Source organism: Chiloscyllium plagiosum, chromosome 24 (assembly GCF_004010195.1).
Source record: "Chiloscyllium plagiosum isolate BGI_BamShark_2017 chromosome 24, ASM401019v2, whole genome shotgun sequence".
Lineage (NCBI taxonomy): Eukaryota > Metazoa > Chordata > Chondrichthyes > Orectolobiformes > Hemiscylliidae > Chiloscyllium > Chiloscyllium plagiosum.
Window position 1 is genome coordinate 4037401 of NC_057733.1, and position 23985 is coordinate 4061385.

Below are 23985 nucleotides of genomic sequence, written 5' to 3' on the forward strand. Positions count from 1 at the left end.
TATTATGGACTATTGTAAAAATCCTATTGTATTAAATATAATTAAAGCCTGGAGGATAATGCGGCAAGATGAGGGTAACCTGCAAAAAGCCTCCCCTAATACCCTCATAGTGGGAGCATCGGGATTTCAGCCAGGACTGATGGATGCTACATTTAAAATTTGGGAGTCCAGAGGTATCTCCTGCTTGGGAGACCTGTTTGATGGAGAAGTTTTGATGTCCTTTGAGCAATTGCATCAGAAGTTTGGACTGCCTAACAAGGACATCCTTCGGTACTTTCAAATACGAGACTTTATACAAAAAGAAGACCACATTGATAGTTAATCCCTACAAATTGGATAGGAAAAGGACAGTACTATGGCCGATGGGGCCGCCCTTGGTCAGTACTTTTATCATTCACTATACAATAAGGTCTCGAAGGACATGGAACGATTATATAAAACCTGGAATCAAGAATTAGGGTTGGAAATCTCTTAAAAAATGTGGGAGGACATCTGGGAAAATGCCAGAAAAATCTCTATTTGTAATAGAACTCAGGTTATTCAATTAAAGATACTTACAGGGCTCATATGGCACCTGAACGACTAGCAAAGTTCAAGACAGGAGCATCCCCAATGTGTCCTAAATGTAAACACGCATTGTCTATGGACATGCCATAAGATCCATAGGTATTGGGATAGAGTAGCAAATGCCTTGATAGAGATCTTGGGTATGGAGATTAGATTGGATTCAGTATCCCTACTTTTGGACTTTTCCAATTCCCCCCCCCACCGGATGCGTATGGGAGGAAATTATTTGCCATTCTCTCCTTTTGTGCAAGGAAAAATATTTTAGTGAATTGGGTAGCTAAGGCCCTACAGGACCTTCGAATTGGCACAGGATAGTCATGGAATATATCCCCCTTGACTTCCTCACAAATATAGTGCACCAAAAACTGAATTATTTTATAAAACATGGCAGCCCTTTTTGAACTACATCAACACAGATATTTCGGCCATACTGTCCAGGTCTTTTGTTTAGCTGTGGTAATGGTTGTGGCTGGTTCGGGGACCCCCGGGAGGAGGAATCCCGTATAAATACGGGTTCTACTATGTCTTGATGTAAATCTATTTTGAGCATGTATCTAGATATTTAATTATTTTGTTGTTTACTGCTAGTAATGTATGATATCCTATTTTATGTTTTGGTTGTAGGGTAGATTAGTAGCTAGTTGGGTTTTTTCCTCTTTTTTGGTTATTTTTTTTTCTTATTTATTTAGTTTTATATTGGTGCTTATGCTTGTTTGTATTACTTTTGTAATTTTGTAAAAAATCTTTAACATTGTCTTCTTTACAAATAAAAATACCTTATAAGAAAACTTTTCCTTTCCATGTATTTGCCCAAATGTCTTTTAAATGTTGTTAATGTACCTACTTCAACCGGCAGCTCATTCCATATGCATACCACCTTCTCTGTGAAAAGGTTGCCTCTCAGGTTCCCTTTTATTCTTCCCCTCTAACCTTAAACTGATGCCCTCTAGCCCTTTATTCCCAAACTCTAGGAAAAAGACAGAGTGCACTCACCCTTTTCATGCCTCTCATGATCTTATACATTCTTTAAAATCACCTCTCAGTCTCCTGTGCTCTAAACAAAAAAGTCCTAGCTTGTCCAACCTCTCCCTATAACTCAGTCACTTGAGTCCTGGTAACATCTTTGTAAATTTCTTCTGCACTCTTTCCAGTTTAATAACATACTTCATATAACAAGATGACCAAAGGTGAACACAGTACTCCCAAGTGCGGCTTCACCAACGTCCTCTACAACTTCCCAACTTCTGGACTCAATGCCCTGACTGATGAAGGCCAGTGTGCCAAAAGCCTTCTTCACTGTCCTGTCTACCTGTGACTCCACTTTCAGAGAACCGTACACCTGAACTCCAAGGTCCCTTCTTTTCCACTACACTCCTTAAGGCCCTACAATTCACCCTGAAACTCCTTTCTTGATTTGACTTTCCAAAATGCAAGACCTCACACTAACCTATACTAAACTCCATTTGCCATTTCTCAGCCCACTTCCCCAGTTGATCAAGGTCCTGCTGCAATTTAGAACATAGAACAGTACAGCACTGTATAGGCCCCTCGGCCCATGATGTGTTGAGTATTTATCTTAATCTAAGATCAAGATATCCTACACACCCTCAATTTACTTCCATCCATATGCTTGTCCAGCAGTCACTTAAATGTCTCCAAGGTTTCTGACTCTACCAACACCGCTGGCAGTGAATTCCATGCGCACACCACTGTGTGTAAAGAACCTACCTCTGACATCTCCCTTTACCTTCCTCCAATCACCTTAAAATTCTGACCCCTTGTGACAGTCATTTCTGCCCTGGGGAAAAGTCTCTGTCTATCCACTCTATCTATGCCTCTCATTACTTTGTACATCTCCAACAAGTCACCTCTCTTCCTTCTTCTCTCCAGTGTGAAAAGCCCTAGCTTACTCAATCTCTCTTCATAAGACAAGCCCTCCAATCCAGGCAGCAGACTGGTAAATCTCTTCTGCACCCCCACTAAACCGTCTACATCCTTCTTAAAATGAGGTGACCATTGGACACAATATTCTAGGTGTGGTCTAACCAGGGTTTTATAGAGCTGCAGCAAAACCTCGTGGCACTTAAACTCAATAAACCTGTTAATGAAAGCCAAAACACCATATGCCTTCTTAACAACCTTATCAACTTGGGTGGCAACTTTGCAAGATCTATGTACATGGACCCCAAGATCCCGCTGATCCTCCACACTGTCAAGAATCCTGTCTTTAACCCTGTATTCAGCATTCAAATTCGACTTTCCAAAATGAATCACTTCGCATTTATTCAGGGTTGAACTCCATCTGCTATTTCTCAGCCCAGCTCTGCATCCTGTCAATGTCTTGTTGTAGCCTGCAACAGCCCTTGAAACTATCTACAACACCAATGACCTTTGTGTCATCAGCAAAATTACTAACCCACCCTACCACTTTTTTATCCAAGTCATTTATAAAAACTGCAAAGAGCAGAGGCCCAAGAACAGATCCCTGCAGGACACCACTGGTCATCAACCTCCAGGCGGAACACTTTCCATCCTTTTGGCCAAACAATTTAATATCGAGACAGCCAAATTTCCCCAAAATGTCAAATTTCCTGCTCCTTAGATGTTGCCTGACCTGCGGTGCCTTTCCAGCACCACTGTAATCTTGTTTCTGAATGAGCCTACTGTGGGGAACTTTATCAAATGCCTTACTGAAATCCATATACACCAAATCCACTGCTCAACCTTCATCAACTAGTCTCGTCACATCCTCAAAGAACTCAATAAGGTTTGTGAGGCATGATGTACCCCTCACAAAGCCACACTGACTTTCTTTAATCAAATTATATTTTTCCAAATTGTCATAAATCCTATCTCTCAGAATCCTTTCCAGGTTCCTTGCTTACCACAGACGTAAGACTGACCGACCTGTCATTCCCAGGGATTTCCCTATTCCCTTTCTTGAACAGGGAACAACATCAGCTCCCTCCAATCATCTGCTACTTTTCCCATAGAGAGTGAGGTTGCAAAGATCATCGCCAGAGGCGCAGCAATCTCATTCCTCACTTCCCGTAGTAACCTTGAATATATCTGGTCCAACCCTAGGGAGTTATCTATCTTGATGCTTCCCAAAATTTCCAGCACATCAATTTTCGTAATATCAAACTGTTCAAGCCTACTAAACTGGTCCACGGTGTTTTCACGATCAACAAAGTCCCTCTCTCTAGTGAAAACTGAAACAAAAATCTCATTTACGGCCTCCCCTACCTCTTCAGACTCCAGGCACAAGTTCCCTCTATTATCCCTACCCTCTCTCTGATCATTCTCTTATTCCTCACATATGTGTAGAATGCCTTTGGGTTTTCCCCAATCCTTCCCTTCAAGGCTTTTTTGTGCACTTTCTAGCTCTCCTCAGTCCATTTTTGAGTTCTTTCCTAACTACGCTGTGATTGTTTAAAGCGTGCCCAGATCCTTGCTTCCTCAACCTTAAGTAAGCTTCCTTCTTCCTCTTGACAAGAAGCTCCTCTTCTCTTGTCACCCAAGGCTCCTTCACCTTACCATTCCTTGTCTGTCTCAGAGGGACAAAATTATCTGACACTTGAAGCAAGCGCTCCTTAAACAGCCTCCACATTTCTGTTGTGCATTTCCCATAGAACAATTGCTCCCAATTTATACTCCACAGCTCCTGTCTAATAGCAGTGTAATTTCCCCTCCCTCAATTAAATACCTTCCCATACTGTCTGCTCCTATCCCTCTCCATGGCTATGGTAAAGGTGAGGTACTTGTGGTCACTGTCACCGAAGTGCTCTCCTACCGAGAGATCTGATACCTGGCCTGGCTTATTGCCAAGCATCAAATTCAGTATGTCCCCTCCCCTAGTCAGCCTATCTACATATTGAGTCAGGAATCCTTCCTGGACATACCTGACAAAATCGGCTCCATCCAGACCATCGGGAGTAAGGAGGTTCCAATTAATATTGAGGAAGTTGAATTCACCCATAACAACAACTCTGTCACATCTGCACCTTTCCAAGATCTGTTGTCCAATCTGTTCTTCCATCTTTCTGCTGCTATTGGGGGGGGGGGTCCTGTAGAAAACACCCAATACAGTGGCTGCTCCTTTCCTGTTACTGACTTCTACCCATACTGACTCCCACCCATACTGACTCAGAAGACAAAATCTCCTTTTCTGCAGCTGTGATGCACTCTCTAATTCACAATGCTACTCTCCCTCCTCTTTTAGTCCCCTCCATGTTCTTTTTAAAATATCTAAACCCTGCAACATCTAGCAACCATTCCTGCCCCTGTGAAATCCATGTCCCCATTATGGCCACAACATCATAGTTCCAAGTATTGATCCATGTTCTAAGTTCATCGCTCTTATTCCTGACAGTCCTTGCATCGCTCTTATTCCTGACAGTCCTTGCATTGAAACAGACACTTTAACTCATCCCTTTGTCCTATCAACTGTGTATCCCTTCCTGACAGACTCTCTGCATTCCATTTCTGCCTGTTCAACAACTACCCTCTCCTCTGATTTCTAGCTCTGGTTGTCATACCCTTGCCAAACTAATTTAAACCCTCGCGAAGTGCTCTCGCAAATCTGCTGCCCAGGACATTGGTGCCCCTCCAGTTTAAGTGCAAATTGCCTTTCATGTACAGGTTTCACCTTCCCTAGAAGGTACCCCAATGATCTATGTTTCTGAAGCCGTCCTCCTGTACCAGCCCTGCTGCCACATGTTTAGCTGCACTCACTCCCTGTTCCTCGCCTCATTAGCATTTGCCACCAGTAGTAATCCTGAGATTACTACTCTGCTTGTCCTGCTTTTTAGCTTCCAACCTAACTCCCTGAAATCACTTTTTCGATCCTCATCCCTTTTCCTGGCTATGTCATTGGTGCCAACGTGCACCATGACTTCTGGTTGCTCCCCCTCCCCCTTCAGAATCCTGTAGACTCAATCAGAGATATCCTGGACCCTGGCACCTGGGAGGCAACATACTTTCCAGGAGTTCCACTCATGACCAAAGTACCTCCTATCCGTTCCTGTAACTATTGAGTCTCCTGCCACTAGCGCTTTTCTATTCTCCCCGCATCCCTTCTGAGCCACAGAGCCAGGTTCAGTAACAGAGACCTGGCCACTACGGTTTTCCCTGGTAGGTCATCCCCCCCCCCCCCAACAGTATCCAATACAGTATAACAATTATTGAGGGGAACACCCACAGGGGATCCCTGCACTGTCTGCCTGTGCCCTTTCTGATCCCTGACTGTATCCCATCTACCTTTTTCCCGTACCTGAGGTGAGACTACCTCTCTGTAATTCCTCTCTATTAGCCCCCTCAGCCTCCCGAATGATCCAAAGTTCATCCAGCTCCAGTTCCCTAATGTGATTTCCGAGGAGCTCGAGCTGGGTGCACTTCCCGCAGATGAAGTCCCACATCCCTACAGAAGGAGCATGCAACTGCCCTAACATCCATTACCACTGTTCTGAATTCCCAAAGAGAATATTGAAAAAACTAGTAACCTTACTGCATCGGTGCACAGAACCTTTTTTTTTGGTTAGAGGAAGAAGATGTGTGGGAGACACTTCTTAAGCAGTGTTTCGGGTAAAACAATCACCCAAGTATATTACCTCACTTACTCAGCAGCTCCGTGTCTGCTCCTGCTCACTGTGCACTCCGCCTATTCACAAAATAAATTATTAAAGCAAAGAACTTTTCTCCCCAGCAGCCCCCGGTCCTCACTCTCACTGCTCCCTAATTTCTGATAACCTTCCTCACTGTCCACAATACTTCTTATTTTATCATCATCTACATACTTACCAATCATGCCTTGCACATTCTCATCCAAATCATTGATATAGATAACAAATAGCAATGAACCCAGCGCTGACCCCTGAGGCACACCACTAGTCACAGGCCTCCAGTCCAACAAGCATCCTTCCACTATTACCCTCTGCTTCTTTCTATCAAGCCAATTGCACATCCAGTTTGCCAGTTTCCCTTGGATTCCATGAGATCTAACCTTCCAGAGCAGCCTACTTTGTTGAACCTTACCAAAGGCCTGACTGAAATTCATATAGACTACATCTACCGCTCTGCCCTCATCAACATTCCTGGTCACTTCACCAAAGAACACGAACAAATTTGTGAGGCATGATCTCCCACACACAAAGCCATGCTGACTATTCCTAATCAAACTCTGTCTTTCCAAATGCATGTATATCTTATCCCTCAGACTCTTCTCAAGTAACTTACCCACCACAGATGTAAAGCTTACTGGTCTCTCGTTCCTAGATTTTTCTTTGCAGCCCTTCTTGAATAAGGGCACAACATTCACTAGTCTCCAGTCTTCACCCGTGGCTAACAATGATGCAAAAATATCAGCAATGGACCCCGGCAATTTCATCTCCAGTCTCTTGCAGTGTTCTTGGATATATCTGGTCAGAACCAGGAGATTTATCCACGCTCATACATTCTAATATGTCCAACACCCCCTCTATTGTCATATGGACTGTTCCCAAGATATCACCACTAACTGCCCCAAGTTCCCAAGTCTTCATGTCTTTCTCCATGGTAAACCCAGATGAGAAATATTTATTAAGGACCTCACCCCATTTCCTGCAGTTCCATAAGTACATATCCACTATGGTCTTTGAAGAGTCAAATTCTCTCTCTAGTTATTCTTTTTCCTTTAATATACTTAAAGCACTTCTTTGGATTCACGCTAATCTTCTCAACCAAGGCTATTTTGTGCCCCCTTTTCACCCTCCTGATTTCTTCTTTAGTAAACTTCTGTATCCCTATACACCTCTAGGGATTCCCTTGATCCTAACTGCCTGTACCTGAGCCACTTCTCCTCCTTTTTTGTGATCTAAGCCTCAATATCTCTTGTCATCCAGGGACTCCCTATTCATGCCAACCTTGCCCTTCACCTTCACACGAACATAAAGACTTTGAATTCTGCAACTTTTAGTAAATAGTGCATTTACACTCAAAGATCTGTTCCTCTGCTTCACACAGACTTATTCCTTGCCAGAAAAAAGTTGACCTGCCTTTTCTTCGCATCAAAATGTACCATTCACCTATATCTATCACCAATCTCCAGCACCATCTTAAAACACAGAAAACTAAACCAAAACATACAATATGAAGGCAGAAGAATAAAGAAATAAAGAAAAAGTGATCAACTTTACATCCTTAGAACATAGAATAGTACAGCGCACTACAGGCCCTTCGGCCCTCAATGTTGTGCCGACTGCTCTAAGCTCAAACTAAACTACATACGCTTCATTTTACTATCATTCATGTGCCTATCCAAGAGTATTTAAATGTCACTAATGTATCTTACTTTACTACCACTGCTGGCTATACATTCCACGTACCCACCACTCTGTGTAAAGAATGTATCACTGGTTCAGTGACATTAAGAGATTGAGGCTCAGTAGCCTTAGATGGATCCATTTGTAACAGGTTCCTTTTCTTATTTGGCCTATGTGCACACATTTGATATGTAAAGCTGAATATTTGTGATCAGATCAATGATCAACTCAACCAATAGTATAAATAATTCTCGATTAAAACTTTAAGCATTCAAGTACATTAGCACACAATAGAGGAAGACTGCCAGAGGAAAGGCCGCTGTTGCAGTTATGCTGAGCAAGTTGCAAGCTACGCAGACTTAAGAGCAGGGACAAGTATGTAACATTTTGAAAATGTCTCCATTTAACAATAAAGAAAATATTAATTCAACCAGACATTAAGTCATGAATGTACCTTTTGAGAGATCTGCATGCTGTTCTCCTGCATGTTCATGATTGCCTCAGAAATCTTGACATCAATGGGGTCCATGACTGATTCAATATTGAATGGTCCTTCCAACCTTTCTGCAACCATCAACATTGCATCTGTAAGCAGAAATGGTCAGTTATTGCCACACATCTCAGTAACAACTGCTTCATTTCAAAACCTTCAATTCTTTCCTCAAAGATGAACTCAATTCATCTTTGCACATTTGTCATCAGTAGCTAGGAACAAAGTTAAGGCTGAAACTGATCCAAACAGCTTAGCAGGAGCAGATTACAAACAGGCAGAGTGAGAGCATCCACTCAAACAATTCAAAGATGATAAGTATTAAAATAAGACAGATTGCAGCAGGAGCTTGACAAAAATGGAAGGTTGAGTTCCTGAACCGACAGGGCATACAATAGGGTGAAAGCACAGGTGTCATTTAGTTGAAATGGCTGCTTTGCAATGCAGTGATAAGAACACAAGCATATAAGAAATAAGAGCAGGAGTAGGCCATCTGGACTCTCCAGCCTACTCTGCCATTCAATAAGATCATGGCTGATCTTTTCACGGACTTACCCATGTGCTCACCATTACCATTAATTCCTTTACTGTTCAAAAATCTAACTTTGCCTTAAAAACGCTCAACGAGGTTCAGTGGGCAGAGAATCCCAGAGATTCACAACCCTTTGGGTGAAGAAGTTCCTCCTCAACTCAGTCCTAAATCTGCCTTCCCCTATTCTGAGGCTATGCCCCCTAGTTCAGGTTTCACCTGTCAGTGAAAACAACCTCCCTGCTTCTATCTTATCTGTTCCCTTCGTAATTTTATATATTTCTATAAGATTCCCCCTCATTCTTCTAAATTCCAATTAGTAAAGTCCCATGCTCAATCTCTCCTCAACAGCATGAATTTAATTCCTGCACCAGCTGAGGTTACAATAAAGGACTCTCTTTCTCAACCTCTCCCCTCACCTAAGGCATGGTAATCCTCAGGTTAAACCACACTAGTCGTTTCTTTCTAGTGGGAGACTATGCTGACCAAAAACCACCATCTAACTACACGGCCCTCTGGATTGGAAAATAGCATTTCACTCCGCTTTTTAAAAAGGGTGACAAAGGATAAACCAGGGAATTACAGATCATTTAGCCTAATAGCTGTGATGAGAAAATTGGTGGAATCTATAATCAAGGATGACATTGGTTGGGTCACTTTTGGAATGCTGCATGCAGTTCCGGTCACCCTACTATGGGAAGGATGCTGTGAAACTTGAAAGGGTTCAGAAAAGATGTACAAGGATGTTGCCAGGGTTGGCGGGTTTGAGCTGCAGGGAGAGGCTGAATAGGCTGGAGCTATTTTCCCAGGAGCGTCAGAGGCTGAGGGTTTATAAGGTTTATAAAGTCACGAGCTGTATGGTTAGGGTAAATAAAGTCCTTTCATGGGTTGGGGGAGTCCAAAAATAGAGGGCATACGTTTAAGATAAGAGGGGAAAGATTTAAAAGGTACCTAAAAGGCAGCTTTTTCATGCAGAGGTTGGTGCGTGTATGGAATGACCTGCCCGAGGAAGTGGAGGAGGCTGATACAATTACAACATTTAAAAGGCATCTCAATGGGTATCTGAATAGAAAGGGCTTCAAGGGTTATAGGCCAAATGGTGGCAAATAGGGCTACATTAATTTAGGATATCTAGTCAACATGGATGAGTTGGACCGAAGTGTCTGTTTCCATGCTATGACTTTAGATGCTGCAACACACTTCCGGAGCAGGTGGGACTTGAACCAGGTTTTCATGGATCAGAGGTAGAAACACTACCATGAGCCTCTCAAAATGGTGGGACTGGCACAGTATGTAGTGTTTGGGCTACTGAGCCCACTTGCTCCAGGCCGGCCAAATCACAGAACATAGAACAGCACAGTGCATTAACGACCCTTCAGCCCTGTGAAACCAATCTGAAGCCAATCTATCCATTTTCATCCATAGGTTATCCAATTACTTTTAAATGACCTTAAAGTTGGCGAGTCTACTACTGTTGCAGGCAGTGCATTCCACACCCTTACTCCTCTCTGAGTAAAGAAACTACCTCTGACATCTGTCCTATATCTATCACCCCTCAATTTAAAGCTATGTCCTCTCGTGCTAGCCATCACCATCCAAGGAAAAAGGCTCTCACTGTCCACCCTATCTAATCCTCTGATTATCTTATATGTCTTAACTAATTCATTCCTAAAGAAGGGCTTATGCTCAAAACGTCGATTCTCCTGCTCCTCGGATGCTGCCTGGCCTGCTGTGTTTTTCCAGCATCACATTTTTCAACTCTGGTACTCCAGCATCTGCAGTCCTCACTTTCTCTTAATTAGGTCACCTCTCAACCTTCTTCTCCCTATCAAAAACAGCCTCAAGTCCCTCAGCCTTTCCTCATAAGATTTTCCCTCCATACCAGGCAACATCCTAGTAAATCTCCTCTGAATCCTTTCCATAGGTTCCATATCCTTCCTACAATGCGGTGACCAGTATTGTATGCAATTGTCCACATGTGGCCACACCAGAGTTTTGTAAAGCTGCAGCATTACCTTGTGGCTCTGAAAGTCAATCCCTCTACCAATAAAAGCTAATACACAGTATGCCTTCTTAACAACCCTATAAACCTGGGTGGCAATTTTCAGGGATCTATGTACACAGACACAGATCTCTCTGCTCATCTACACTACCAAGATTCTTACCATTAGCCCAGTACTCTGCATTCCTGTTGCGACTATCAAAGTGAATCACCTCACACTTTTCCACATTAAACTCCATTTGCCATCTCTCAGCGCAGCACTGCAGCTTATCTATGTCTCTCTGTAACCTACAACATCCTTCGTCACTATCCACAACTTCACTGACCTTAGAGTCATCTTCCAAATTTACTAATCCAACCTTTTATGCCCTCATCCAGATCATTTATAAAAATGACAAGCAACAAATGACAATGACAATGGCCCCAAAACAGATCTGTGCGGTACCCCACTAATAACTGAACACCAGGGTAAATATTTGCTATCAACCACCATCCTCTGTCTTCTTTCAGCTAGCTAATTTCAGATCCAAACTGCTAAATCATCCTCAATCCCACGCCTCCGTATTTTGTGCAATAGGCTACCATGGGGAACCTTATCAAAAGCCTGACTTGAATCCATATACTGGATTAGTGGTGCCGGAAGAGCACAGCAATTCAGGCAGCATCCAAGGAGCAGTAAAATCAACGTTTTGGGCAAAAGCCCTTCATCACTGCTACTTGGATGCTACCTGAACTGCTGTGCTCTTCCAGCACCACTAATCCAGAATGTGGTTTCCAGCATCGGCAGTCATTGTTTTTACCTTGAATCCATATACACCACATCAACCGCTTTACCCTCATCCACCTGTTTAGTCACCTTCTCAAAAAACTCATTAAGGTTTGTGAGGCAAGACCTACCCTTTACAAAACCATGTTAACTATTCCTTATCAACTTATTCATTTCTAGATGCTTATAAATCCTAGCTCTTATAACTCTTTCCACCACTTTACCCACAACTGAAGTAAGGCTCACAGGACTATAATTACCAGGGCTGTCTCAACTTGCCTTCTTGAACATGGGGACAACATTTGTTATCCTGCAGTCTTCTGGCACTATTCCAGTAGACAATGATGACATAAAGATCAAAACCAAAGGCTCGGCAATCTCCTCCATGGCTTCCCAAAGAATCCTAGGATAAATCCCATCTAGCCCAGAGGACTTATCTATTTTTACACTTTCCAGAATTGCTAACACCTCCTCCTTATGCACCTCAATCCCATCTCATCTAGTAGCCTGAATCTCAGCATTCTCCTCGACCATATTTTCTTTTTCTAGTGTGGATACTGATGAAAAGTATTCATTTAGCACTTCCCCTATCTCCTCTGACTCCACGCACAACTTCCCACTAATGCACTTGATTGGCCCTAATCTTACTTTAGTCATTCTTTTATTCCTGATAAACCTATAGAAAGCCTTAGGGTTTTCCTTGATCCTATCCACCAACGACTTCTCATGTCCCCTCCTGGCTCCTCTTAGCTTTCTCTTCAGATATTTCCTGGCTCACTTTTAACTCTCAAGCGCCCCAACTGAGCAATCACATCTCATCATAACATAAGCCTTCTTCTTCCTCTTGACAAGAGATTCAACTTCCTTAGTAAACCACGGCTCCCATGCTCAATAACTTCCTCCCTGTCTGACAGGTACATACTTATCATGGACCTGCAGTAGCTGGTCCTTGAATAAGCTGCACATTTGAACTGTGCCCATCCCCTGCAGTTACCTTCCCCATCCTATGCATCCTTAATCTGCTTAATTGCATCGTAATTGCCTTTCCCCCAGCTATAACTTCTGTCCTGCGGTATATACCTATCCCTTTCCATCACTAAAGTAAACATACTTAAACATCTATCTGAACCTGCAATAACTATTCCTGTCCCTGCTCTATCCATGTCTCCAAAATGGCCACAATATTGAAATCCCAGGTACCAACACACACTGCAAGTTCACCCACCTTATTCCAGATGCTCTTGGCGTTGAAGTAGACACACTTCAAACCAACTTCTTGCTTGCCGGCACCTTCTTGCGATCTTGAAATCATAGTTCTGACTTCACTACTCTCAACCTCCCGTATATTCAAACTACAATTTCAGTTCCCATCCCCTGCTGAATTAGAGAGCCTTGATGAGTCTATATAGGGAGCCTTGATAAGTGACCTCTTTATCTCAATTCTTGCTACAGTAATCAACACCTAATTCATGTGTTGTTTTAACTTTCTATGTCTGGTTCTGACCTTTACTCTATAATTAAACTTGCAAAGAATTTACTAGTTGAATTCCCACTTTGATCCAAATCCCCAGGTACTCATTCTGTCTCAATCATGCTCACTCTGACTGTAGGGCATAATAATTATATTCTCCAATAGATGTTCTAGTGACCTTGAATAAAATTTCCCAGTTGATCGAAACAGAAATAACTCCACATTTGAGTTCCATTAGCCATAGCTGTAAGATATTTTCCTGGGGGGATTTTATTCTGCAAGGGAATGTCCATTTTGTTTCGCATGTCAATGCTCATCATTTCTTATTTATAATTTTATAAATTACATTCATGGGCTGTAGGCATTGCTGGCAAGGCCAACGGTTATTGTCCATCCCTAACTGGCCTCGAGAAGTTTCTTGAACAGCTGCAATCCATGTGACCGAGGGACACCCATAGCACTGTTAGCAAGGAAGTCCAGTGAAAGAATCATGATAGAACAGCGATGTAGTTTCAAGTCAGGATGGAGTGTGACGTGATTTGATTTCTTGTCATGTGGACCTAAGTACAGCAAGCAGTACAGGCAAGGACATACAGATCATAAGGTGAAAAAAGGCTTGGACAGAGTAAGGCAGGTTAAACTGCACAGGACATGCGGTGCAAAATCAACATTAACAAGATGAGCAATATTTGAATTCAGAGTCTTTTGGAAGGGAACCTGCAGGTGATGGTGTTCTCATGCATCTGCTGTTGCTGTCCTTTAAGGTAATAAAGACTGTGGGTTTACAGCTGCTACCAAACGAACTTTGAGTTACTGCAATACATCTCAGAAATGATATACCCTAAGTGATGATGAAAGAGAATTTTGAAAGCAGTGGCTGAGGTATCAAACAATGTCTTGGGAGGTGTCAAACATCTTGAGCATTTGGAGCTTAGGCAAGTGGTGAATATGTCATCATAACCCTACCTTATAGATGGTGGAATTGATTTGGGGAGTCAGGTAGTGAGTTGCTCACTGTGAGTTCCTAGCTTCTAACTTGTTCTTGTAGCCACAATATTCATCTTACTTCGGTAGTGGGCAAATTGTTAGAATCAATCCTGAGAGATTAAATAAACTATCACTTAGAAAAACAGATTATCAGGGATCGCCAGCATGGCTTTAAACAAAGTTCATACCTGACAAATTTGATCGAATTCTTTGAGGAAGTGACAAGGAGGATTTATGATTAGATTAGATTCCCTACAGTATGGAAACAGGCCCTTCAGCCCAATAGGTGCGCACCGACCTTCCGAAGAGTAACCCACCCAGACCCATTCCTCTACCCCACATTATCCCTGACAAATGCACCTAACACTATGGGTAATTTAGCATGGCCAATTCACCTAACCTACACATCTTTGGATTGTGGGAGGAAACCAGAGCACCCGGAGGAAACCCACGCTGACACGGGGAGAATGTACAAACTCCACATCGACCTACACCCGATGCCAGTATCAAACCCCGGTCCCTGGCGCTGTGAGGGAGCAGTGCTAACCACTGAACCACCATGCCGCCCCACGGTGAGTTGCATAAGATTACAGGGGATATGGGGAAAACTTTGTTTTTAAATATAGAGTGGTGGTTATCGAGAATTTGCTGCATGAGTTGGTGGTGGAGGCAGAGACCCTAAATTCTTTTAGCAAGTATCTAGATCTGCACCATGAGTGCTATAAGTTGCAGGGCTATGGCCTGTGTGCAAGAAGATGGGATTATAAAAGGATTATATCCAGGTGTCTTTGGCTCAGCATGGAAAAGATGTGCCAAATGGTCCTCATCTATCTATATCATTTCTGTCATTCTATGGTTTTAACCTGAGCAAAGAGTATGGGGAAAAAGCAGGAACAGAGGACTGAGTTGGATGATCAGTCATGATAATACCAAACGGTAGAGCAGACTCAAAAGACCAAATGACTTACTCCTGCTCTTCTTTTTTGTTTGTTTTCCCATATTATTGCTGCAATTTTGTTTCACATGATATTTTAGAAGTCCATCGTGATTATACTTTGCATAACAGTACAGTTACTGTAAAGGATGGACCTCACCTGCTGGCTGGAATGGAGAGTTCCAAATGTCTTCTCTTTCCAAGAGTCCCAGCAGGCGTATGTGCCAAACAGGAAGCTGACAAACTGGTGGCAGACTTTTCCCCAGAATCAGCACCCCATAGGAAACAACCAGGCTTATTGAGGGTTAAGGCTGAAAACTGTTTTGATGAAGAGTGCCGTCAGGAAGCTAATGGCAGCAAGGCCAAACAACAATGTCCCAAGTCCAAGCCCAGGTCATGTGTGTGTATTCACGGATTGATGTTTGCATGGAGTGGGCATTGTGGTGTTAGAAGCAAGGGCAGCTGGTGGTTCTCATTGAGCATCTTCCCCATTCTGGATCCCTCAATCAGATCTCGGAGTGTCTTTGAATTCAAGGCTTCTACATCAAAATCCCCCATCCTCCCCTGGGAGCTAGCAAGCAAACATACCAAGGGTTTATTTCTATTTTCATCACTGTCACCTCAGTCACTACTGTTTAAGCTTTCTGCCTCTTCTTCCGCCATTCTGCCCATTTTACTTAAATTGTTACTCTGTTGTACAAGTCTCAACATTTCTCTTGCTGCTTTTGAATTTACTCTTCCTCTTTTTGAATTGCCTACAACATGCCACCTCCAAGGGGTTTACACAAATTTACCTTGCCGCAATAGAAACTGATGAGTTCTCACATATAAAACTTGACAAGGAAGAGAAGGATACATATTAAAAATAAACCAGCCCAAACCTCCAGAGAAAGAGAGAACAAACTACATTGTGTATAAGGTTAGCAAGAGCCCCATCATGAGCCTTTTCCTGCTGCTATCACTGATAATAATAAGTAAAATGTGTTGCAATGCATAAGAGTGTTTACTGGCTCTTCACACCTGCCCTTGCATTTTACTGCTGCTCCAGATCAAATGCTTATGCATCTTCTTTACTTCCCACCACTCTACCAAGATAAGTTTCTTTACAATGAAACTCAAAAAATGACTTACCAATAAAATTGTTCCACTCTGTGTCCAAATCTGCCTGATTGGCCAAGCAACCCTTCATGACATTGAGGCAGTAATTTTTACAAGGTTTAAGAGCGAGTAACCCTAGACATTGTGGACAGTATGTCATCTTCAGCAATGCGTTGGTACATTCTGTTGTTGGATTGACCTATTTTTAAAAAAAGACGTAGATGTTATAATATGCAATAAAAGTCCTAGATACCCATCATACAATGATTAACTTCCAGCTCATTTCAAGATTAAATGAGTTGACGGCTTCAGTCCTCAGTTTTGCTCAAAAACATGCCTGACAAATGATGGAGAATTACCAAAGTTTGGGAGAAGATTTGTAGCTCGGGTGCTCGTTGTTGTGGTTCTGTTCGCCGAGCTGGGAATTTGTGTTGCAGACGTTTCGTCCCCTGTCTAGGTGACATCCTCAGTGCTTGGGAGCCTCCTGTGAAGCGCTTCTGTGATGTTTCCTCCGGCATTTATAGTGATTTGTATCTGCTGCTTCCGGTTGTCAGTTCTAGCTGTCCGTTGCAGTGGCCGATATATTGGGTCCAGGTCGATGTGCTTATTGATTGAATCTGTGGATGAGTGCCATGCCTCTGGGAATTCCCTGGCTGTTCTCTGTTTGGCTTGTCCTATAATAGTAATGTTGTCCCAGTCGAACTCATGTTGCTTGTCATCCGCGTGTGTGGCTACTAAGAATAGCTGGTCATGTCGTTTCGTGGCTAGTTGGTGTTCATGGTTGCGGATCATTAGCTGTCTTCCTGTTTGCCCTATGTAGTGTTTTGTACAGTCCTCGCATAGAATTTTGTACACTACATTGGTTTTGCTCATGCTGGGTATCGGGTCCTTCATCCTGGTGAGTTGTTGTCTGAGAGTGGCTGTTGGTTTGTGTGCTGTTATGAGTCCCAGTGGTCGCAGTAGTCTGGCTATCAGTTCAGAAATGTTTTTGATGTATGGTAGGGTGGCTAGTCCTTTGGGTTGTGGCATGTCCTCATTCCGTTGTCTTTCTTTTGATTCAATCAATAAGCACATCGACCTGGACCCAATATACCGGCCACTGCAACGGACAGCTGGAACTGACAACCGGAAGCGGCAGATACAAATCACTATAAATGCCGGAGAAAACATCACAGAAGCGCTTCACAGGAGGCTCCCAAGCACTGAGGATGTCACCTATACAGGGGATGATACGTCTGCAACACAAATTCCCAGCTCGGCAAACAGAACCACAACAACATGGAGAATTACCCTCAACGACTGACTGTACTATTGACAGCTTGAAGTGACATTGCTCTTGAAGTATAAAGCCAGATCCTTGATAAGTACAAACTGAAGTGGCTATGGCAATGAATCATAACCACCAATATTGGTGGTGGCATAGTAATGTGCAAATACATTTGCAATTCGATTTTCTTTCTCTTTTAGATTTCAGAGCTATATCATGTTTTGCAAAACCGCTTGAGCATTTTGAGGATGTAACTAGCAGAACAGATAACAGAACATCGAACGTAGGACAGTGCAGCACAGTACAGGCCCTTCAGCCCTCAATGTTGTGCCGACTTTTTATCTTATTCTAAGATCAGGCTAACCTACATACCCTTCATTGTACTACCTTCCACGTGCCTATCCAAGAGTCGCATAAATGTCCCTAATGTATCTGACTACTACCACTGCTGGCAGGGTCGATAGTATGGTGCTAGAAAAGCACAGCAGGTCAGGCAGCATCCGAGGAGCAGGAGAATCACCATTTTAGGTAAAAGCCCTTCATCAGGCATGAATTGCGTCAATCACAAGAGGGCATAGTTTTAGGGTAAGGGACAGGAGATTTAGAGGGGATTTGAGAAAAAAAATATTTTCACTCAGAGGGTGGTGGAAATCTTGAATGCACTGCCTGGGAAAGCAATGGAGGCTGGAAATCTTACAACTTTTCAAAAAAAAAATTTTGATGACCACTTGTAATATCCTAACATCCAAGGATATGGGACAAGGGCAGGATATTGGGATTGATACATTTTTAGTCATAGTTATTGTTCGTGCAGACTCAATGGGCCAAAGGGACCTTTTCTGCGCTGTAAGACTCTGTCACTGTACAACACAGGTTCTTGATCTTCCTTCTCCAGATGCTTTCATTGACATGCACATAGGGGTGGCATGGTGGCTCAGTGGTTAGCAGCGTGGGTGACCTCCAAGTGCTCCGGTTTCCTCCCACAGTCCAAAGATGTGCAGGTGGGGTAAATTGGCCATGCTAAATTGCCCTTAACGTTAGGTGCATTAGTCAGACGGAAATGGGTCTGGCTGGGTTACTCTTCGGAGAGTTGGTGTGGACTTGTTGGGCCAAAGGGCCTGTTTCCACACTGTAGGGAATCTAATTTAAACATCACCATGTGCCTGATCCACACTTTAAAAAGGTCTCTGAATTATTAACTAAAAATCATTGCTGCAACTGCTGTATTAAAAATAAACCGTTTTTCTCCAGATATAAAGTAGCTTTTTTTATAGTTTTTTTTAAGCAACAGAGAGAGCTCATGAGCACCTAAGCCTGATCCTATCAGATGGCTTTTCCCTATTTTATTCAGAGCCCCAAGCTGTTCAACTGCCTGAGGGTCAACCACACAGTTGGTGGCATGCAGAGGACATTATCATCATTAGCTGGTGACTGGTCCACAAACCAATCAGCTACTTGTTACCAGCCGAATCTCCATTTGTATGCACCCTTGGCTCAGCTCCAACCACTAGTACTAAAGATATGTGCTCTTGAACTTTCTACTCTTGATCATCAGTAAAGTGATGGAAGGTGTCATCAACAGTGCTATCAAGCAGCATCTGCTCAGCAATAATCTGTTCACTAATGCCCAGTTTGTGTTCCACCAGCCTCTCCGCTCCTGACCTCATTACAACCTTGATTCAAACATGGACAAAAGAGCTGAACTTCAGAGGTGAGGTGAGAATGACAGCCCTTGACATCAAGGGCGCATTAAGGGAGTATAGCATCAAGGAGCCCTTGTGAAACTGGAATCAAAGGGAATTGGGAGCAAACTCTCTGCTGGTTGGACTCAGACCTGACACATATGAAGATGGTTGAGATTGCTAGAGGTCACTCATCTCTGTTCCAGGATATCTCTGCAGGAGCTCCTCAGGGTAGTGTCCTCGGTCTAATCATCTTCAGCCTCTCCATCAATGACCTTCCCTCCATAAGGTCAGAAGTGGGGATATTTGCCATGATTGCACAATGTTCAGCACCATTCAAGACTCCTCAGACACTGAAATAGTCCACATTCAAATGCAACAAGATCTGAACAATATCCAGGCTTGGGCTGATGAGGTTCATAAAATCACAAGGGGCACAGCAAAGGTATTTTCTCTCAGATGGGAGAGTTAAAAACTAGAAGTGATATTTTTAAGGTGAGAGGATGAAGATTTAAAAGGCACCTAACACAGCACAGTTCACATGTGCAATGAACTGCCAGAAAAAGTGATAAGTGCAGGTACAGTTACAACATTTAATATACATTTAGATAGGTACATGAATAGGAAAGGTTGAGAGGGATATGGGCCAAACGCAGGCAAATGGGACGAGTTTAGTTTGGCAAACTTGGTTGGCCTGGACAAGCTGGACCTAAGTATCTGTTTTTCTTGTTGTACATTTCTCACAGACAGACTATTCAGAGTAATAGAGATGTACAGCACTGAAATAGACCCTTCGGTCCAACTCGTCCATGCCAACCAGATATCCTAATTTAATCTAATCCCATTTGCCAGAGCATTTGGCCCATATCCCTCTAAACCCTTTCTATTTACATACCCCTGTACAGATGCCTTTTAAATATCATAATTGTACCAACCTCCAACACCTCCTCTGGCAGCTCATCCCAAACACGCATCACGCTGCGTGAAAAAGTTGTTCCTCAGGTCGCTTTTATATCCTTCCCCTCTCAACTTAAATCTATGCCCTCCGGTTTTGGACACCTCTACCCTGGGGAAAAGACGTTGATGAATCACCCTGTGGCCCTCATGATTTTAAAAACCTCCATGACGTCACTCCTAAGCCTCTGACATTCCAGGGAAAATAGCCCCAGTCTGGTCTCCTTCCTATTGGAAAGGTGTGAAACTTGAAAGGGTTCAGGAAAGATTTACAAGGATGTTGTCAGGGTTGGAGGATTTGAGCTATAGGGAGAGATTGAATAGGCTGGGGCTGTTTTTCTTGGGGGCTGAGGGGTGACCTTACAGAGCTTTATAAATCATGAGGGGCATGGATAGGATAAATAGACAAAGTCTTTTCCCTGGGGTGGGGGAGTCCAGAACTATAAGACATAGGTTTAGGGTGAGAGAGGAGAGATATAAAAGAGACCTAAAGAAAAACTTTTTCACTCAGAGGGTGATTTGTGAATGGAATAAGCTGCCAGAGGAAGTGATGGTGGCTAGTACAATTGCAACATTTAAAACGCATCTGGATGGGTATATGAATAGGAAGGGTTTGGAGGGATGTGGGCCAGGTGCTGGTAGGTGGGACTAGATTGGGTTGGGACATATGGTCGGCATGGACAGGTTGGACCGAAGGGTCTGTTTCCGTGCTGTACATCTTTATGACTGTATACGTTACCAAGCACCTTCTTCACCATCCTGTCTACCTGCGACTCCACTTTTAAGGAACTATGAACCTGCACTCCAAGGTCTCTTTGTCCAGCAACACTTCCCTGAACCCTACCATTAAGTTTATAAGTCCTGCCCTAATTTACCCTACCAGAATGCAGCACCTCACATTTGTCCAAATTAAATGTCATCTGTCACTCCTCAGCCCATTTGCCTATCTGATCAAGATATCATTGTACTCAGAGATAACCTTCTAAGCTGTCTACTACACCTCCAATTTTGGTGTCATCCGCAAACTTACTAAGTATAACCTCCTACATTCACATCCAAATCATTTATTCAAAAGACGAAAAGCAATGGACCCAGCAGTGATCCCCTGCAGCACACCATTGGTGACAGCCCTACAGTCCGAAAAGCAACCCTCCACCACCACCCTCTCTGTCTCTTACCTTCAAGACAATTTTGTATCCAAATGGCTATTCTCCCTGGATTCCATCTGATCTAACCTTGCTAAACAGTCTACCATGCAGAATCTTGTCAAATGCCTTACTAAAGTCCACACAAACAATATCCAGTGCTTTGCCTTCATCAATCTTCTTTGTCACTTCTTCAAAAAATTAAATCAAGTTAGTGAGACATGATTTCCCACATACAAAAGTATGTTGACTATCCCTAATCAGTCCTTGTCTTTCCAAATAAACGTAGTCCTGTCCCTCAGAATCCCCTCCAACAATTTACCCACTACTGACACCAGGCTCATCAGTTCCCAGGCTTTTCCTTACCACCTTAACATGGCAGCATGTTAGTTAACCTCCAGTCTTCCAGCACCTTGTTTAGGGTTATCAACAATACAAGTATCTCAGCAAGGGACCCACAATCTCTTCCCTAATTTCCCACAAAGTTTTGGGATACACATGATCAGGTCCTGGGGATTTATCTACCTTTATGCATTTTAAGCCATCCAGTACCTCCTCCTCTGTAATATGGACACTTTTCAAGATACCATAGAATCATAGAGATGTACAGCATGGAGATAGACACTTCGGACCAACTCGACCATGCCAACCAGATATCCTAAATTAAGCTCGTCCTACTTGCCAGTGCTTGGTCCATATCTCTCTGAACCCTTCCTATTCATATACCCATCCAGATGCCTTTTAAATGTTGCAAATTATATTAGCCTCCACCACTTCCTCTGGCAGCTCATTCCATACATGCACCACCCTTGCCCCTTAGGACTGTTTTATATCTTTCCCCTCTCACCCTAAACCTATGCCCCCTAGTTCTGGACCCCACCCCACCAAACCAGGGAAAAGACCTTGTCTATTCACCCTATGAACGCCCCTCATGATTTTATAAACCCCTATAAGGTCACCCCTCAGCCTCCGGCACTCCAGGGAAAATAGCTCCAGCCTATGGATAGCAGTGAGTTGAGGGGTGCGAAGGTTAAGTTACTATATTTTACATTAGGATTCAACCTTGGCACAACATCGTGGGCCAAAGGGCCTGTTCTGTGCTGTAATTTTCTATGTTCTATGTTCTAGAGCCTCTCCCTGTAGTTCAAACCCGCCAACTTTGATAACAACCTTTTAAATCTTTTCTGAAACCTTTCAAGTTTCACAACATCCTTCCTACAGGAGGGAGACCAGAATTGCACACAACATTCCAAAAGTGGCCAAAACAATGTCCTGTACAGCCGCAACATGACCGCCCAAATTCTATACACAGAGCTCTGACCAATAATGGAAAGTATACTAAACGCCTTCTTCACTATCCTCTCTACTTGATTCATTTTAAAGGGACTACAAATCTGCACTCCAAGGTCTCTTTGTTCAGCAACACTACCCAGGACCTTGCCATTAACTCGAAAAGTCCTGATCTCATTTGTCTTTCCAAAATGCAGCATCTCACATTTATCTGAATTAAACTCTATCTGCCACTCCCCAGCCCATTGACCCATCTGATCAAGGTCCAGTTGGACTTGGAGGTAACCTTCTTCGCTTCCACTACATCTCCAATTTTGGTGTCATCTGCAAACTTACTAACTATACCTCCTATGTTCACATCCAAATCGTCTATATAAATGATGAAAAGCAGCATACCCAGCACTGATTGTTGTGGCACACCATTGGTCACAGGCCTCCATTCTGGAAAGAAACCCTCTAATACCATTCTCTGTCTTCTACCTTCAAGCTTACCCTTCTGCATAGTAAACACGGTTGCAAAATAGGATATAAACCCATTTTCTTCCAAATGGGTATATCAGTGATAGGCAGCATGGTTTTGTATATGGAAGGTCCTGTCTTACAAACGTAATAGAATTCTTTGAAGAGGTGACAAAGTTCATTGATGAGGAAGGGATGTAGATATCATATACATGGGCTTTAGTAAGGCATTTGATAAGATTCCCCATGGTAGGCTGATGAAGAAGGTGAAGTTCTATGGGGTCCAGGGTGTTCTAGCTAGATGGACAACTGGAGACAGAGAGTAGTAGTGGAAGGGAGCTGTGACCAGTGGTGTCCCACAGGGATCTGTGCTGGAACCACTGTTGTTTATGATATACATAAATGATTTGGAGGAAAGTGTAGGTTGCCTGATTAGCAAGTTTTCAGGTGACATTAAGATTGGTGGAGTAGCAAGTAGTGAAGGGGACTGTCAGAGAATACAGCAGAATTCAGATGGATTGGAGAGTTAGAACATAGAAGAATACAGCACAGTACAGGCCCTTAGGCTCTCGATGTTGCACCGATCCAAGCCCACCTAACCTACACTAGCCCACTATCCTCCATATGCCTATCCAATGCCCGCTTAAATGCCCATAATGAGGGAGAGTCCACCACTGCTACTGGCAGGGCATTCCATGAACTCACAACTCGCTGAGTAAAGAACATACCCCTAACTTCTGTCCTATACCTACCCCCCCTTAATTTAAAGCTATGCCCCCTCGTAATAGCTGACTCCATACGTGGAAAAAGATTCTCACTGTCGACCCTATCTAAACCCCTAATCATCTTGTACACCTCTATCAAGTCACCCCTAAACCTTCTTTTCTCCAATGAAAACAACCCCAAGTGCCTCACCCTTTCCTCATACGATCTTTCTACCATACCAGGCAACATCCTGGTAAACATCTTCTGCACCAGTTCCAGTGCCTCCACATCCTTCCTATAGTATGGCACACAATACTCCAGATGTGGCCGCACCAGAGACT

At 43.2% G+C, this 23985-nt stretch overlaps 1 protein-coding gene across 1 annotated transcript in view; it reads right to left on the minus strand.

Annotated features, from left to right (window-relative positions):
- The window catches only part of LOC122561984 (glypican-6-like), a 129182-nt gene extending 112820 nt beyond the window's left edge, over positions 1-16362 (minus strand). The window contains exons 1-2 of the mRNA XM_043714333.1: positions 16176-16362; positions 8320-8450 (exon numbers count right to left, since the gene is read on the minus strand). Coding sequence (XP_043570268.1) covers positions 8320-8450; positions 16176-16302 — 258 coding nt within the window. The 5' untranslated portion in view covers positions 16303-16362. The remainder of the gene's footprint in view (positions 1-8319; positions 8451-16175) is intronic.
- Between the last annotated feature and the right edge of the window lie 7623 nt (positions 16363-23985).